Source organism: Rhinatrema bivittatum, chromosome 8, assembly GCF_901001135.1.
Source record: "Rhinatrema bivittatum chromosome 8, aRhiBiv1.1, whole genome shotgun sequence".
Classification (NCBI taxonomy): Eukaryota; Metazoa; Chordata; class Amphibia; order Gymnophiona; family Rhinatrematidae; genus Rhinatrema; species Rhinatrema bivittatum.
In genome coordinates, this window is record NC_042622.1 from 234,636,511 (window position 1) to 234,655,210 (window position 18,700).

The window sequence follows — 18,700 nt, forward strand, 5'->3', positions numbered from 1 at the left end:
AAGGTGGATAGGTAACTAGGGCCTGTAACTCACTAACCCTGCGAGCTGAAATGATAGCCGAAAGGAAAATCACCTTCCATGTGAGATATTTTAGGTCACAAGAGTGAAGAGGCTGAAATGGAGGCTTCATGAGCCGACCAAGAACCAAATTAAGGTCCCAAGAAGGGGACGGAGGACGTAAGGGTGGCTTGATATGGAGCAAGCCTTTAAGAAAACGTGTTACGAGGGGTTGCACCGATATAGGGGCATCCCCGACACCTTTATGGAAGGTGGCTACCGCACTGACATGCATTCTGATTGAGGAAGTCTTTAGACCGGATTCCGATAAATGCCAGAGATAGTCCAAAAATCTCGGGATTGGACAGGAAAAGGGATCAAGGGACTGTGAAGAACACCATGATGTATACCTTTTCCATTTATAGGAATAAGACTTTCTTGTGGAAGGCTTCCGTGAAGCAATGAGGACACGAGAAACCGAATCTGAAAGGTTAAGTGGTTGAAGGATCAACCTTTCAACATCCATGCCGTCAGGGACAAGGCCTGAAGATTGGGATGGCGTAGACATCCGTCGTTCTGAGTGATCAGAAGCGGGTCCTGTCCCAAGGGAATGTGCCTGCGGATGGAGAGATCCTGGAGTATTGGAAACCACACTTGGCGTGGCCAGTGAGGAGCTATCAGGATCATGGTTCCTTTGTCCTGACGAAGCTTCACGAGAGTTTTCAAAAGAAGAGAAAGCGGAGGGAATGCATAAAGCAGCCCGGCTGCCCACGAGAGGGAGAATGCATCTCCGGGCTGCAAGCGCTCGCTCCGAATGAGGGAGCAGTAATTGTCTACTTTGTGGTTCTGAGGGGACGCAAAGAGGTCTATGTGGGGATAACCCCAGTGTTGGAAGAGAGAGGTCGCTACCGAGGGATTGAGCGACCACTCGTGCGGTTGGAAGACACGACTCAGTTTGTCCGCCAAAACATTGTCCACTCCCGGCAAGTAGGTTGCCCTGAGGTACATCGAGTGCGAGAGCGCTTCCGCCCAAATCTGAGCGGCCTCCTGACACAGCAGGAAGGAGCCTGTGCCTCCCTGTTTGTTGATGTACCACATGGCCACCTGGTTGTCCATCTGAATCAGGATGACGTGATTCGATAGGTAATCCTGAAAAGCTCTGAGAGCATATCGCATTGCTCGAAGCTCCAGGAAATTTATCTGGTGTTTGGATTCCTCTTGAGACCAAGATCCTTGTGTCTGTAGATCGTTTACATGAGCTCCCCAGTCGAGGTTGGAAGCGTCGGTGGTGAGAATGAGTTGAGGATCTGGTAGATGAAAAGGTAGCCCCTGGAGGAGATTTTTCTGATCCTTCCACCAGGCGAGAGACAGACGGAGTGCGTCGGGGATGTGGACAATGGTTGAGAGAGACTGAGTCGCTTGAGTCCATTGTGACCGTAAAGTCCAATGCATGACTCTCATGGCCAGACGGGCCATTGGAGTGAGATGGACTGAGGACGCCATGTGTCCGAGAAGGACAAGGAATTGCCGAGCAGTCGCTGTGTACTGAGACTGCAACTGGTGAGCGAGAGACACGAGGGTTTGAACTCGTTGTTGAGGTAGGAAGGCTTTTGCTTGTAAAGGGTCCAAGTCTGCCCCAATGAAAGACAAGGTTTGAGATGGGACTAAACAGGATTTCTCGTAATTGACGAGAAATCCTAGAGAAATTAGAGTGTGTATGTTCAAATTCAGGGACGATCGAGCGGCTTGCTGGGTTGGGGCCCTGATTAACCAGTCGTCTAAATAGGGGTAGACATGAACACCTTCTTTCCAGAGGAAGGCTGCCACAACTACGAGACATTTGGTAGAGACTCGTGGTGCCGATGCCAGGCCGAATGGAAGCACCCGGTATTGGTAGTGCTTTGGGCCTACTAAAAACCGGAGGTACTTGCGATGAGCTGGTGCTATCGCAATGTGGGTGTATGCATCCTGGAGGTCTAGAGAGCAGAGCCAGTCCCCAATTTGTAGAAGAGGTAGAAGTGAGCCCAAGGTTGCCATTTTGAACTTTTCCCGCTGGAGGTACTTGTTGAGGGCACGTAGGTCCAGAATTGGACGAAGGCCCCCGGATTTTTTGGGGATCAAAAAGTACCGGGAATAGAACCCTAGGCCTTGCTGCGAAAGAGGAACGGGTTCTATTGCTCTTAACTGGAGAAGAAGGGAGACCTCCTGCTCCAGAAGGACAGAGTGGTCGGATACTCCCCACACTTGTAACAGCGGGGAGTCCGATGGGACAGCAAGAAAATTCAGATGGTAACCCTGAGCAATGATTGCCAGCACCCATTGGTCGGTTGTGATGGTTTGCCACATTCCATGAAAGTGGCATTGTCGACCTCCCACAGGTGTGGCTGGCAGAGGAATCAGGCTGCTGCTCTCGAAGTGAAAGTCAAAAGCCTGAAGCAGGCCCCGGTTGGGGAGCTGCTTGTGACTTTTGCTTGCGAGGCTGGGATTTATGATAGGCCCTCGTCACTCGGGTCCTTGTCGGTGGAGGATAGTACTTTCTTGGCCGGAAGAAAGACTTCTTAGGGTCCTTCTTGGAGGGCTGTCTAGATGGGAAGTCAGAAGGTATCGATGAGAGCTGTTTGAGGGTCTCATGATGATCCTTTAACTCAGCCACTATTTGCTGAATCTGTTCACCGAATAGATTGTCACCAATACAAGGCAGGTCGGAGAGCCTGTCTTGTACTTCTGGGCGAAGGTCTGAAGACTTGAGCCAGGCCCAACGCCGTGCCGAAATGGCAGTCGCAGACACTCTAGTGGAGGTGTCGAAGATATCGTAAGCTGTTTCCCTGCTTCAAAGCCCTTGTTGACAAGGGTTTGAAGATTTTCTTGGAATTGGTCAGGCAGGGTTTCAGAGAAGTCCTGAATCTGTTTGAAAATGACCCTGTTATATTGGGTCATATACAGCTGGTAAGCAGCAATTCTAGAGATGAGCATGGCCCCTTGGAACACTCGTCAACCAATATTGTCTAGGAATTTGTGTTCCTTGACAGGAGGGATAGAGGAGTGTGGCTTCGTTCTTTTCGCCTTCTTCTGAGCTGACTCTACCACAACTGAGTGGTGGTCAAGCTGAGACTTCTGAAAGCCCGGGGCTGACTGTACTAGATAAGTAGTGTCAGCCTTCCTGTGTACTGGGGCTATGGATCCAGGATTTTCCCAATTCTTTTTAAGGAGATCAAGAAGAACTTGATGAATGGGAATAGAGGTGATCACTTTAGGGGCATCCAGGAATTGGAGAAGCTCCATCATCTGGTGCCTCTCATCTTGTTCCGTCTGAAGTTGAAAAGGGACCATCTCAGACATTTCCTTCACAAAATTAATGAAAGAGAGGTCCTCTGGAGGAGAACGCTTTCTACTTTCAGTAGGAGAAGGAGGTGAAAGTAAATCATCGGTGTCTGTGGAGGTATCATCACCCCAAGAGTCATAAGGATCAACAGGCTGACCTGCAGGATGAGAGGGTGGTTGGATACCCGAAGGGCCCGGCTGAGGCTCTGAGAAAATCGAAGGAATCGCCAAGGGCACCACAGACACCTTGGGGGGCATCGGTGCCAGCATCGAAGGCATTGATGGCGCCGATGTGCGTATTGCCCCCGATGAGTGAATCGGTGGCGAGGGACGGCATGGCATCGATGGCTGAGGCACTACCCCCGAAGGAGGAATGCAGAACGGTGTTTCTCCTCCCGATGAAGCAGTCATCGGGGAGGGCACCGGAGCCATCGGAGACCCGGGAAGCACCGGTGGAAGGGCAGTCATGAGCGCCTCCACCCGCTGCTGGAATCGGGTCGGTGACCGGTTCCACTCTCGGTGCCGGTGTCGGTACCGGAGGGACCTGGAGTCGTTGCATCGCTTTGTCGATGGCCTCCTGGACCAGCCGGTCCAGTTCTTCCCGGAGACCTGGGGCAATCAGCTCTGGCTCCGTGACGGAAGAGGGAGGCTGAGGCACAGTCGGAGGGACCACCTTTACAAGCGGAATCGCGACTCCCAAACCCCGATCGGGTGAGGGTGGCCTCGATGTCCCGGTCACAGGAGTGGTCGGTGCCGCTCCTGGACGGGGCTTCTTCAACGGTGGCTCGGACGGTGGCGAGGTTGATGATTTCGCTCCCTCGATGGTCCGAGACCTACGGTGCCGATGGCGATGCTTCTACCTACGATCTCCTCGATCTTGAGGGGGAGGTACGGGAGTCAATGGCCATGAAGACGTCGATGGCGGGCGGTCACCGACGGTTGTCGATAGACTGACTTTGACGGTGCCGGTTCCGAGGACGTCGATGCGATGGGCGGCGTCGGGGTGTGAGCACGGAAGAGGAGTCCCATCTTCTCCATTCTGGCTTTGCGACCCTTAGGTGTCATGAGGGCACACTTGGTGCAAGTTAGGACATCATGCTCATGGCCTAGACACAAAACACAGACTCCATGAGGATCTGTGATAGACATGGTTCGAGTACCGTCCGGGCACCGACGAAACCCCGACACCATGGCCATGGAAAATCGAGCCGCGGTACGGTCGACGGCCAGTAGGCTGCGAGGGCCAAACTCGATAGTAACCGACAAAAAACTTACCGGAGTACCGCGGTCGAAGAAAGTTAGAGGGGGGACCCCTGTGGGGCGAAGTATTTTTAATTAATTCCGTTAGGAAAATTCCTGTCAGGAATCAGTTCAGAGCTCCTAAACCACGAGGCTACTGCTGCGCGGAAAAAAGAAGACTGAAGGGGGACCCCTGCTGGCTGCAGGGTTAGTGCCATGCTGGGCATGCCCAGTAGGGGCCAGTCAAAGTTATGGAAACTTTGACAGAAGTTTTCCATGATTGGGCTCCATCCTGATGATGTCACCCATATGTGAGGACTACCATCCTGCTTATAGAAACATAGAAACATAGAAATGATGGCAGAAGAAGACCAAACGGCCCATCCAGTCTGCCCAGCAAGCTTCACATTTTTTTCTCATACTTATCTGTTTCTCTTAGCTCTTTGGTTCTATTTCCCTTCCACCCCCACCATTAATGTAGAGAGCAGTGATGGAGCTGCAACCAAGTGAAATATCAAGCTTGATTAGTTAGGGGTAGTAGGGGTAGTAACCGCCGCAATAAGCAAGCTACACCCATGTTTATTTGTTTTACCCAGACTGTGTTATTCAGCCCTTATTGGTTGTTTTTCTTCTCCCCTGCCGTTGAAGCAGGGAGCTATGCTGGATATGCGTGTAGTATCAGTTTTTCTTCTCCCCTGCCGTTGAAGTAGAGAGCTATGCTGGATATGCGTGAAGTATCAGTTTTTCTTCTCCCCTGCGGTTGAAGCAGGATATGCATTGAAAGTGAAGTATCAGGCTTATTTGGTTTGGGGTAGTCCTGTAAGAAATATTTTATTTGGTTTGGGGTAGTCCTGTAATATTTTATTTTGTTTGAAATATTTTATTTGTATTTTGTTTGAAATATTTTATTTGGTTTGGGGTAGTCCTGTAAGAAATATTTGGTTTGCTTGTCCTGTAAGAAATATTTTATTAGGTTTAAGGTGATAGCTATACTTGTACGGGCAGATTTTAAATTGCCCACGTGCGTAAAATACGGGATTACGCACCGAAGTGCCGAGCCTAAGAAAAGGGGAAGTCCAGGGGTTGAGGAGAGGCGGGGCTTTAGGCACCGATACAGCGGCCATTTGCCACTGTGCTGGGGAAGCGCATGCCGACACTCTGCTGGTATGCAACTTGTTACTGCTCCTGTTGAGGAGCAAAAGGTAAAATAAAAAAAACAGGGGTAGCTAGGATAGGGATAGGGAGCAGAGAGGAGAGGGAAAGGAAAGTTAGGGTAGGGGTAGGGAACTGGGGAAGATCGCAATGCGTCGCCACGCAAAAATTGCATTATTCCACCCCCCTTTGCGTGTCCACTCCAGATTTTATAACATGGACACGTGTGCGTATGTTTAAAAATCTACCCCATATTGAATAGTCAGATATTCTTTGTTATATAATAATTTTTTGTGCTAGATATATAATTTTTTTGATATATGAGTGTTTTTATATACATAGTATGGAGTGTATGTAGTATGGTATATATTTTATGAATGGTGTGAATGTTGGAGATTTTTGATTAAGATTTTAATGGGGGTAGTATTTAGCGATTAATAAGTTTTGTAAAATTTTGGAATTATTTGTAAACATCTATGTAATCTGATCTGTGGTATTAGAGGAACGAAAATTAGCAAGTAAGAACCAATTTTCCTATATATTATGCTGTAACTCTCTTTGCAGGGCAGGCATAACTTGTATAACAAAGGTGGTGGGGGGGGATTTAGGTAGGGCTGGGGGGTGGGTTAGATAGGGGAAGGGAGGGGAAGGTGGGGGGAGGCGGAGGGAACGGAGGTAGGCTGCTCGGCTCGGCGTGCACAGGTTGCACAATTGTGCCCCCCCCCCACTGCGTGCGCCGAAGGAAAATTAGTTTCTTACCTGATAATTTTCGTTCCTGTAGTACCAAGGATCAGTCCAGGACACCTGGGTTGTGACTCCGCACCAGTAGATGGAGACAGACTAAAACTTGTGGGCGGAGCCATATATGCCCCTGTGCCAGTCACAGCCCCTCAGTCATACGTAATGTCAAAGTAGCAATGCAACCAATCAACAAAACTGGCTAGAAAATTCACTACTAACCCAAAACTTAGCAGCAAACTCCTAACCGGACTCCCCAACCGAGAGAGCTAAACAAGCGATCAGCAGGACTAAGAACAATTATGAGCGGACTCTCCGTTACTGTGGCGAAGCTCTGCGGGCGGGATCCTGGACTGATCCTTGGTACTACAGGAACGAAAATTATCAGGTAAGAAACTAATTTTCCTTTCCCTGTACGTACCAGGATCAGTCCAGGACACCTGGGATGTACCAGAGCAAAAGTTACCTAGGGTGGGAAGCAGAGAGGCCCGCTCGGAGTACCCTCTCTCCAAATCCCCCGGAATCGGGAGCCCGGACATCCAACCGATAATGCCTGATAAAGGTATGCATCGACTTCCAGGCAGCCACCCTGCCAATCTCTTGAGGCGATACCTCGACTTCCAGGTAGCCGCCCTGCCAATCTCTTGAGGCGATACCTGAAAAGCTTCCGCCCAGGATGCGGCCTGGAGCCAATGGCCTCCTTAAGCCAACGCATGAACGTCGGGCGGGACGCAGCGGCCCATTTCTTTGGCCCCGAGAACAAAACGAACAGATGGTCGGTTACCCGGAACGGATTAGTAACCTCTAAATGAAGAAGAGACCTCCGCACGTCCAGCTTCCGACTGGGGATCAGAGGACTCCCCGACCCGAAAACGCCGTTAACTCCACTGACCAATTCACGTGAAAAGACGACCCAACCTTAGGAAGGAAGAAAAGGATCGTCCGCCAGGACACTCCGGGATCGGAAATCCGCAAGACCGGTTCCCTACAGGACAGCGCCCGCAACTCCGCCCGTCTTCAAAGGAAGGGCCTTCGGAGTTGCGCGCTTCAATGGCGCCAACGGAGCCGAGCCTAGGGCGGAAGAACCCAGTAGAAGTTCCAAGATGGACAAGGTGGACGCAATGGAGGACGGAGACGTTCAGCCCCCCCGAAGAAAACGGGAGATATCCAGAGGAAGAGCCAAGGAGGCTCCCCGGACCTTACCCCGCAAACGTGCAAGCGCCGCCACCTGGACCCGTAGCGAACTGCACGGCAAGCCTTTGACCAGACCGGCTTGAAGAAACGTTAGAATCTCTGCGACTGAAGCGGAAAATGAATCCATCGCTCGCTGCACGCACCAATCCTCAAAAACCAATAAACCGAAATCAATAAAACCACAAAGACTAACTATCAGTCCTCAGGCCACTCAGAGGCTGTGACTAGACCTGCACCACCTACTAGACCTGCACCACCTACTGGAGACAGAGTAAGACTGAGGGGCTGTGACTGGCACAGGGGCATATATGGCTCCGCCCACAAGTTTTAGTCTGTCTCCATCTACTGGTGCGGAGTCACAACCCAGGTGTCCTGGACTGATCCTGGTACGTACAGGGAACTCTAGATTTTATAACATGCGCGCAGCAGCGCGCACATGTTATAAAATCGGGCATAGATTTGTTCGCGCCGGGTTGCGTGAACAAATCTACGCCCGCGCATAAATTTAAAAATCTACCCATGTTTGCAAATAAAATAAACAGATTCTATGTATCTCATGTCTGTAAATGCTGGGACTTGCGGCTCAAAACGCTAAAGCCTGGATTTTCAAAGGCCCGTGTGCATAAAAATCACAGTTTATGAACGTGGTTGGGGGCTGCGCGTATTTAAAATGGGCCCAACCACGTGCGTAAACCCCGGTATGCGCACAAGTGCCGGACTTCTCAAAAGGGGTGGGCTGGGGGACGGAGTCTGGGTGGGGAGGAGTGGGGCAGAGGGCGGGCCAGGAAAGCGCCATTCTACACTGTCCTGGGAAAGCACACACTGGTAGCTGGCCGGCGTGTGCAGATTACTTCTGTTCCAGAGGAGCAGAAAGTAATGAAACAAAAAAAAGTAAGTAGATAGGAAGGGGTTAGAGGTCGGGGAGGAGAGAAGAAGGGAAAGTTAGGTAGGGGGGTAGGGAACTGGAGGAGGCCTGATTGCGTCACCGCCCCTTTGTGCGCCGCTTCATGCGGTCCCGAGTGGAGCCTCGGCCTATAGTATGGTTCAACATCTGTCTTGCTCCCCACCCGGGCAGCCTCCAATATTGCTCAATATTGCTCAACCTCCTACTTCCACTACTTCCTGGTGGTTCCAGCAATCTGAGAAGCTTCTGAGCTCAACCAGCTATCATAGCCACAGGCTCCTCACTATCCAGCCTAACTCGATCTACCAGCCTTGCCCATAGATCCAGACACCATGCGTTCCTTCAACATTCCCATCTTCTACAACGGCCTGAGGAGTCTCCCTAAGCCCTACACCCATTCACTCAACCGCCAACAGAGGATCATCCCCATCTCGTTATCGCCCTGCACACAATTACTAGGCCTAGCACTTTTCTCACTGACTTTATTTAATGCGCAATCCATCTCAAAAAAATCGCTCATCCTCAACGACACTAAACCGGACATCTGTGCTATCACAGAAACCTGGTTAAAAACTACAGATACAGTACTTCTAAATCAGCTACCCACCCAGGCCTACGACCTCATCTCCATTCCCAGGATCAAAAAAAGAGGAGGAGGACTGCTCCTTGCAGCCAAAAAAGGTCTAGGTCTGACCCTACAAGCCACAAATACTTCAGCTAACCTTGAATTTGCCCTCTTCAAATCAAAATACCTCCTAATTGGATTGATATACGCCCCTCCAGGAATACTCGAGGCAGACCCATCCCCCATCATCGAACTAGTCGCCAACATCTTAATGCAGGAAAACCAGCTATCCTTATGGGAGACTTCAACCTTCACGTGGACGTCCAACCTCGCTCCACCAACTGCGAAACCCTACTCTCCTCCCTTGGCCACATGGGTTTCAGACAAATTGTCAATGATCCCACCCACAAGGCAGGTCACACGTTAGACCTCGTTTTCATAAATGAAGGAATATCGTCCGTTAACAATCCATCATGCCTACAGGTTCCTTGGACGGACCACTGAATCATCTCCACGGCTCTAGAGATCAAGGAACACCCTCCCCAAGCAACACATGCAACTTCAGTCGCTACCAGAAAACCTTGCACCGGAGAACTCCTCAGCTCTCATTTATCCAAAGAACTAGCTCAACTAAACCTTTCGGACGTCAACACGGCCACTACTTCGTGGATCAACATCACCAACAGGGTGGCTGATCAAGTATGCCCCATGACCACAAAAACTCTCCATCCAGACAAGGACAACAGGAAACCCTGGTTCACACCCGAGTTGAAGGCGCTCAAACAAGATCTCAGATGTAAGGAGCACAGGTGGCGAAAAAACCACTCCACAACAACCCTCTCGGCTTATAAATCTTGCCTAAACTCTTACAGATACGTCATCAACAGAACCAAGAAAGAATTCTTCTCCAAAAAGATCCACCACTTTATCTTCGACTCTAGAGCTCTGTTTTCCTATGTGTCAGCCCTCACTAAACTGACTACCGCCCTCATTCCAGACGCACAAGCATCCAACAAAGCCAACAAACTGGCAGTCTACTTTGAGAAGAAAATTGACCCCCTCCTCACACCTCTCAAGGGGCCCTCTCCTCAACCGAACTACTCATCCACCACCGGCCCACAAAGCTCATACCCAACCCCCCAGCAACAGAAATCAACCACAGCTTCGCTGGCCTCCCTCGAGCTGACGTCCGCCTTAGAAATTGAAAACATCCTTAAGAAGATGAAGCCCTTGTCCCACCCAATAGACCACATCCCATCCAATCTGCTGTTCTCCATTCCTAACATTATCGCCAAACCGATAGCAGACATCATAAACTGCTCGCTGTTCCAAGGCCAAGTCCCTGACCAACTCAAGCTTGCAATTCTCAAGCCTCTCCTTAATAACCTAACCTTCCGCCCACTGACCCAGCTAACTTCAGACCAATTGCCAACCTCCCAATGATTGCTAAAATCATGGAGAAGGTTGTAAACAGACAACTGTCTGAATTCTTAGAAGAAAATGACATACTCACCTCAAACCAATTCGGATTTCGAAAGTCATTGAACACTGAATCTCTACTAGCCTCGCTTTCTGATACCATCCTCATCAATCTGGAAAAAGGTCAACCTTTCCTTCTCGTCCTACGGGACCTCTCCTCAGCGTTCGACACCGTGAACCACTCCTGCCTCCTTCAGTGTCTAGCAGAGATTGGTATAACAGGTTCGGCGCTCAACTGGTTCAAATCTTTCCTTGAAAACAGGCAATACAAGGTTAGGATTAACAACAAAGAGTCTCTCCCTATCAGATCAAAGCTGGGGGTACCCCACGGATCTTCCCTTTCACCTACACTATTCAATATTTATCTCCTCCCACTCTGCCATCTACTATCCAACCTCAAGCTAACTCACTTCCTATACGCGGATGATATTCAGATCCTCATCCCGATAGTGGAATCCCTCCACAAAACGTGGTCTTACTGGAACAGCTGCCTTTCAGCAATCAAAAACTTGCTCACCAGCCTCAACCTTGTGCTAAACACTAGCAAAACTGAAATCCTCATAATAGCTCCAGACAACTGCACTCTGCTCAACCCGCCTAGTTCCTCCCAACTCTCCTTCAAATCAATCGACCACACGCCGCATGTAAGAGATCTTGGTGTGCTTCTAGACAACCAACTCAACTTCACCAAGTTCGTAAACAATACTACCAAAGATTGCTTCTTCAAATTGCAAGTTTTAAAAAAATTAAAACCACTTCTACACTTCCGAGACTTCCGCCTGGTACTACAATCCATCATCCTCCCTAAACTGGATTATTGCAATTCACGCCTCCTGGGCCTGCCCGCCAGCACTATCAAACCACTTCAGATGGTCCAGAATGCGACGGCCAGAATCCTCACTAACACTAAAAAAAGGGATCACATCACCCCTATCCTCCAGAATCTTCATTGGCTGCCGATAAAATTTAGGATACACTTTAAATCCCTTATGATGATTCACAAGGCTCTTCACAACATCTCCCCCCCTCAACCTATCTTTCCACTTCAGCAGCACTTTTCCAAGAGACCGATCAGAAGTGCATACCAGAACATGCTTCACACCCAGCCGGCGAAAACCTTACTGAGGAAACGAGCTCTGTCCACTGCAGGTCCCCCTCTTTGGAACCTGCTCCCACCGGACCTCCACCAAGAACCGTGCCTTCTGACATTTAAAAAGAAGCTAAAGACTTGGCTATTCACCCAAGCTTTCCCTGAGAGCTAAAACCTGATGTAGCGATAGACGATATATATACCACTGTACATATGTTTCCTAAGTTGATACCCAGTTACAGTTAATCGAGTTTTTATGAATGTCTCCCTAAAAGTTTTCCTGTCCACATGTTTTAATGTATTCCGCCCCTGAGGTGACTGTTCAGTTCAATGTAAACCGGTGCGATATGTATTGTATACAGGACATCGGTATATAAAAAAAATTAAAAATAAATAAATAAATAATAAATAATGATAGCGCTGTTCAGCATCACACTATTAATTTAAACTGATGTTAGAGCATGTTCCTTTAAATATAATTTACCAGTATTTTAGTGCAAAGAGATTTACAGCATAATATATTGAGGATTTTTTGTCCTTTTGTGTTCGTGATAGTATTTGCAGCCCCTTTTTAGGTACATTGGCTGATTTGTAGTTCATGTGCATGGGTAGGAGAGCTAGTGTTTTCATACATATAAAAATGATGTTCATGCATACCTTTCATGAGGATGTTTGACATTTTGTGTTTATATATATAATCTTTACCTTTGGCTTTATTTTCTGTGAATATTGAATATTCCCAATATTGAAATTAATTTAATGTGATCATTGTGAAAAGCAAAAAAAAGACAGCTACCAAAACTCACTTGGCATGGGTTTTGGGGGGGTTTTGTGTTTTGTTTTTTTTTACATTGTTTTTTTTTACTTGGGCAAGGATAAACCAAACCCCTGCCCAAGCCAATGCTGCCCTCAACCACGCAATCCATTTCATTGACCCCAGCAGGTAACAGAAGTCACATTTAAGTGAATGTCATCTCCTGCTGCTGCAAGGTCGATCTCGCAGCTCTTATCGCTAGATCAACTCCGTGGCAGCAGATATGATTTGCAATCAATGTGACTCCTGCTACAACAACCCATGCCACAACAATAACCCATGATCCAGCAGGCTGCTGTGGGAGTCCATCCAGCAGCCTGCCGGAGAAGAGAGGAAACCCCATGGCCATCAGTGGAGCCCATCTCATTGGCAGCTGAAGATGAGCCCTGGAAAGCCAATGCAGAGCCCATACTGTGGCAGCCGAAGGGAGGACCCACGACCCTGCAGCTTAAAGAAGAGGCGGAGAAGAGACCAAAAGGCCCTGAGCCAGTGTGAGAGAGAATATGTGTAAGAGCGAGCAAGCCACTGAATGTGAGAGAGTACCTGTCTCTATGTGTGTGTGACAGCCACTGTGTGTGAGAGAATGCCTGTCTGTGAGGGAGAAAAAAACCATAGTAAGAATGTACATGAAGGGGAAAGAGCCACAGAGTGTGTGTGTACCTATTTGAGCCAGTAGGGGGCAGAAGCCTGTGAGTGTGCATGTGTGTGAGGGAGAGAGAGCCACTGAGTATGAGTGTGCAGGTGTATGAGGGAGGGAGAGACATTGAGTGTGAATGTGTGAGGAAGAGAGTGCCTGTGTGTGCGAGAGCGCCACTGAGTGTGAGGGAGAAAGAGCCACTGAGTAAGAGTGCCTAAGCGTGTGTGTGTGTGTGAGAGAGAGAGAGTTCCTATGTGCTTGTGTGTGTGAGAGTGCCTGTGTGTGAGAGAGAGAACCACTGAGTGTGAGTGTGCATGTGTTTGATGGAAAGAAAGCCACTGAGTATGTATGAGGAAGAGAGTGCTTTTTTTGTGTGAGAGAGTGCTTGTGTGTGTGAGAGTGGTATGTGTGTGAGGGAGAGAAAGCCATTGCATGTGAGAGTGCCTATGTGTGTGTGTATGAGGGAGAGAGAGCCACTAAGTGTGAGAGTGCCTCTGTGTTTGTGAAGGAGAGAGAGCCACTGAATGTGAGTATGCATGTGTGTGAGGGAGAGAGTACCTTTTTGTGTGCGAGAGTAAGTGCCTTTTTTGTGTGAGAGAGAGCCACTTAGTGTAAGAGAGTGCCTTTTTTGTATGAGAAAGTGCCTGTGTGTGAGAGAGTGTCTTTGTGTGCGTCAGGGAGCGCAAGCTACTGAGTGTAAGAGAGTGGTTGTATGTGTGTGTGAAGGAGAGAGAGCCACTGCATATGAGATAATGTGTGTGTGTGTGGGAGAGAGAGCCACTGAGTATGAGAGCGTGCTTGTGTGTATGTGAAAAATAATGAACACGTGTTAGAGTGAGTGTATGGGGAAGAGAAAGAAGATAAAGTTTGTGCACCCTCTCCCCTGCCAACTAATCCAGGACAATCTCAGGGCAACTGGAAATCAAAAGTTCCCAGGGTATGGAGAGCAAAGGATGTTATTTTTAATCCCTTTTAGTTTTAATTGTTGGATGTTATTTGATATATATGCTGTTTTTAAATATTTTATTGATGTAATATTTGCATTGCTGATCTTTCCTGGGTAAGGTGATTGATGTTTGAGTCTGTAAGTGAATGTTGTTTTGATATGGCTGATTTGTCTCTTGGGGTAATTGTATTCTAGACAGACCCTATTAGCTTTTATTGGAACTATGTAAGTATTATCCTAAATACTGTACATGAGGTACTGAGACAATATGTAACCTGTGTGAATGTCTCTGATCTAACATTGACCTGTGTAGTTTTAAAAGCTTTTGTACAATATTTTTAGGTACAGGTATTTTTTATTTTGCAGGTATTTTTAGGCAGCCTGGCTTGTTCTGTTTGCCTAATAGTGTGTTGGTATTTTAGGGCCTAATGTAATATTTACAGTGTTGCCTTTTTTATAGGTAGGATTGTTACTGTCTGAGTGTTGACAGATAGTGTTGTTTTGGTATAGGAGGTTTACTGTATTGTAATTTGTTTATTCATGGTTTTCTGAGGGCCAAGCTCACACCCAATGCATGTTACAAAAGATCAAATACCATATGGATTCCAACTGTATTTTGTATGTTGGGGAGAGGGAACACGAGGGAGTGAAACTGCTGAAGACCTGGGGGTAGTGTAGAAGGGGAAAGGAGATGGAGGGAGTGAGACTGCTTGTGACTCGGGAAGGGGGGGGTGGAGATGGAAGTGGAGAGGGGGCAGAAGAAGCGAAACTGAATCCACTACTATAAATGTCACCGTACACCACTGCTGCACAGTGAGAATGCTGGATGTATGATTTCTAGGGATGATGTTGGACAGGTACTAACGCTGTTAGCTAAGTGTTTGACATCGATCCAGAAAGAATACATTCTGACCTTTGTAAACCATTTTATCTGGGCAATAACTAAGTTATTATTTTTTATTATAATTTACTTATATGAGTTTCCAAAAATCATCAAGTAAATACTTGAATACAGAAAATTCTTACAGGAATCAATTTCATTAATAACAACAGGAAAAATAAACTCAAAACTTTAGCCCTCAATAAGGGAAGATACTAACGAGGCTATTTGCAGTTAACGTAATTAATTATGCTCCCATTCAATTAGCTAGAAGACTCCAAAATTGAAACAGTGGAGAAACTGATCTAATTTGAAGAAATGCTTCCAACTAGGGCAGGGTCAAAAAATAAATATCTATTACTCTCCATGTTCACTAAACATTTACATGGAAATCTTAATACGAAGGTAACACCTAAAGCAATTACCTTCTGTCTTAACTTCAATAATTTTTGACCCATAAAGAGAGTACTTTACAACGAAAATACTTCTTAAGGGTCCATTCTTTATCTGATTCCAACAGAAATTAAACAAGTAAGGAGCTCTAGATGTAACTATTTCTTGAGAGTCCTGAAGAAAACCTGTTAAGCTTCCAAACTCCCCGGCCAACAATTTCCCCTAATATCACCTTCGTCTTCCAGAAGTGGGATGTAATATACTCTAGTCAAGGGTGGAAAGGACTCAATTGGAATCTTCAGGGCTTCTACATAACATTTTGTAACATCTTGAGGTGAAAGCAAAGAAGATTTAGGGAAGTTTAAAAGTCTAACTTGAACCTCCTAAAGAAATTCTCAAAATGTTCCAATCTAGGATGAATCAAATCTTTATCTTTTATTAAAGATAATTCTCACTTTTGAGATTTCCTAGATTGTTCCTCTAGCCTTTCAATTTTCCCTATTTGTTCCTAAAGCAAAACTAATCTTCTTCAAAGCATTATCAATTATTACAGATTCAGAAACTTCTAACCCTTTGATAGCATTCCATAGCCTCTACTGTTACTGCTGGTGGTTTTGGAGTATAACTAATAACAACATTAGGTTCATGGACAGAAATTAATTCAGTGAGTGAACCCAACTCAACTGGGTTCCCTCCATCAGTTACGATGGGAACAGCTCCACTTTGGACTAAGCAACCATCTACAAGGGGATTCCCTGGTGGTGGAGGGGACCAGGTAACTAAGTTATTTTAATCAGTAAATTGAATCAACATAAGGTGTGGGAGAGAGTCATGGAATAGGCACAGGCCTTCCATAGGTCTCATTTCCACCTGGCAACTTTATCACTAACAAAGATGCTTTATAGCAAAGGGAAGGTTCCAGAAATTAAAGAGAGAGCTCGCACAGGGCAGCAAAGCAGCACCAGACCTGTCTGTAATCTCTATGATGGGTGGTGCTCCAATTGCACATTGTTTCTGGATTTCGGTCCCCAGGGATGCTGGTGAGTGAGTACCTTTGGATTTTGTGGCCAGCAGGGTCTAAGAAAAACAAAAGGAAAGAACGAATATCAGAGACTTCCTCTTAACTAGTTGGGATTTTTGAGGAAATTTAGGGAGACAAAAACAACACGGAATATGATGTTATTTCTTTCTTAGATCCCTACCTAATTTTAAGGGTCCATACGACTTGGCAGAGGTGGTGGAGAATCTGTTCTGACCATCCCCTGGATTGACGTTGTGCTTGGTAATTTCAGACACGACCTGTTGTTTGTCATACCTAGGAGAATATTTTAATGAATGTCATAATATGACACTAGAGGCTGAAAGACAAAAGTTGCACTGTGATTGACCAATGATGCCACATCTGTGCAATCTACTGGCTAGGTAAAAGCATCAGTGCACCCTCACAAAACATAAGAGCTAAATGAACATAAAGCATCTAATAAAAAACAGATCTATTATATGAGAAAGCATTAAAGGAACAGAGAGGATCCTTACTGGTAGGAAAGTGACTTAGTTTTGTGTTTTGCTGTGATGCAAACAGGTCCACTGTCGGTAGACCCCCAGAAGTTTGAACTGATTGCTGCAGAGACCACTCGTGAAGTCAAAAATACTCTGCTGAGATGATTGCTAGAATGTTGGAGATGCTTGGTAAGTATGTAGCCTGAAGGGTCACCCAATGGCATGCTGCCTAGTTCCATATATTCAGTGCTTCTCGACAGGGAGACCATGATCCCATTCCCACTTGTGTGTTGACATAGAACATAGCGACCTGATAGGCCATTTGAATTAGAATGCTCCTCCCTTGAAGGATGTGTGTGAATATAGTGAGGGCATGCCATATTGCACCGAGCTCCAGAAGACTGATTTGATTCTTGTGAGAGAACCAAGTTCCCTGGATGGATAAGGATTCCATATGAGCACCCCAATCCTGTTAGAAGCATCTATTGTAAGGATGAATTGATGGGGGTATAGTCAAAGCAGGGCACCACCCCAGAACACATAGGGTAGTAGCCACTACCATAACTCCTCATTACTGAAGAGAGAGGTTGTGTGAGTTAATCCTATTGAGATCTGAGACCCCACTGAAGGTGTCTGAATTGAAGACATATCAGTAGAACTAAGTGAATGGCTGCCAGACTGGACAGCTGTTTTTGGATTATTTATTTAAAATCTTTTCTATACCGTCGTTCAGTATACTACCATCACAAACGGTTTTACATAGAGGCACATAAGGTAATTGTACATGTATATGTTCCTATTATAAGTAGAGGGGGTGCCTTGCAGTCTCGGTCACATAGTTTCATAATAATGGCTAGATTAGCGAGATCATGGTAAATCCTCCAGTCAATGGGTAAGAATGCTTTCTGTAATACTGAGTCTATGCGTGCCCCTATGAATTGGAGGCACTGCGTGAGCTCCAGGTTTGACTTCTCGAAGTTGAATGAGAAAACCCTAGGCTATGCAGAAGGTGAATCGTTACATCCAGGGAGCAAAAAACTGCTTGTTGTGACTGTGCTGTGATTAGCCAGTTGTCAAGATAGGGAAAGAATTGTATTCCCTGACGATGCAGATGAAATGCCAAAGGAGAGGACTTTGTACTGGTAGTGGGAAGAATTCACCTGGAACTGTAGGTAACACCAATAGGAGGAATGAATTGGATGCAAGTTTATATACAACCTTGAGAACAAGGGCACACATCCATTCACCATGTTGAATGAATGGGAGATCTGTGCTGAGTGAATCAATTTTGAATTTCTTCCAGACGATACTCTGTTGAGAAGCCTCAAATTCAGGATTGGTCATAATCCCTCTGACTTTTTGTGGATAAGGAAGCATCTGGAGTAGAAACCCTGCATTTGCTGTGATGGCAGGATCAGCTCCACTACCTATTTTAAAAGCAGTTGCACTTCTAGTTGGATCTGAGGAAGATAAAATGGATCTGTACATGAAGTTGCATAGTGAGGTAAGGATGGAAATCGGGAAAAACACAGCCAGTACTCATACTGCACAGTTTTAAGAACCCAGGAGTCCTTGGTTATTTGACGCCATTTCTCCAGAAAATGTTGGATTCGGAAGGGAAGGTATGGATTTGGTTGATGGGATCAAAAGCTTGGCCTTAGTTTAGGTTGAGCCTATTGGGTGATTTATGGTTGACTGCACTTATGCTGTCTAGAGCTGGCTGGAAGTTTTCTGTTGGTGCTGGGCTGGAAGTGGTGGAAATCGTTGCTACTGAAAAGGCCGATAAGGTTGAGACTGTGAAAATAAGGATGTTTATATGATAACACAAGTGGTGCAGTGGAGCAGGTTGCT

General features: G+C 46.6%; 1 protein-coding gene across 1 annotated transcript in view; it reads right to left on the minus strand.

Annotated features, from left to right (window-relative positions):
* TEX45 (testis expressed 45) overlaps nt 1-18,700 on the minus strand; it is a 201,636-nt gene that overhangs the window by 124,362 nt on the left and 58,574 nt on the right. The window contains exons 4-5 of the mRNA XM_029614122.1: nt 16,552-16,664; nt 16,317-16,426 (exon numbers count right to left, since the gene is read on the minus strand). Coding sequence (XP_029469982.1) covers nt 16,317-16,426; nt 16,552-16,664 — 223 coding nt within the window. The remainder of the gene's footprint in view (nt 1-16,316; nt 16,427-16,551; nt 16,665-18,700) is intronic.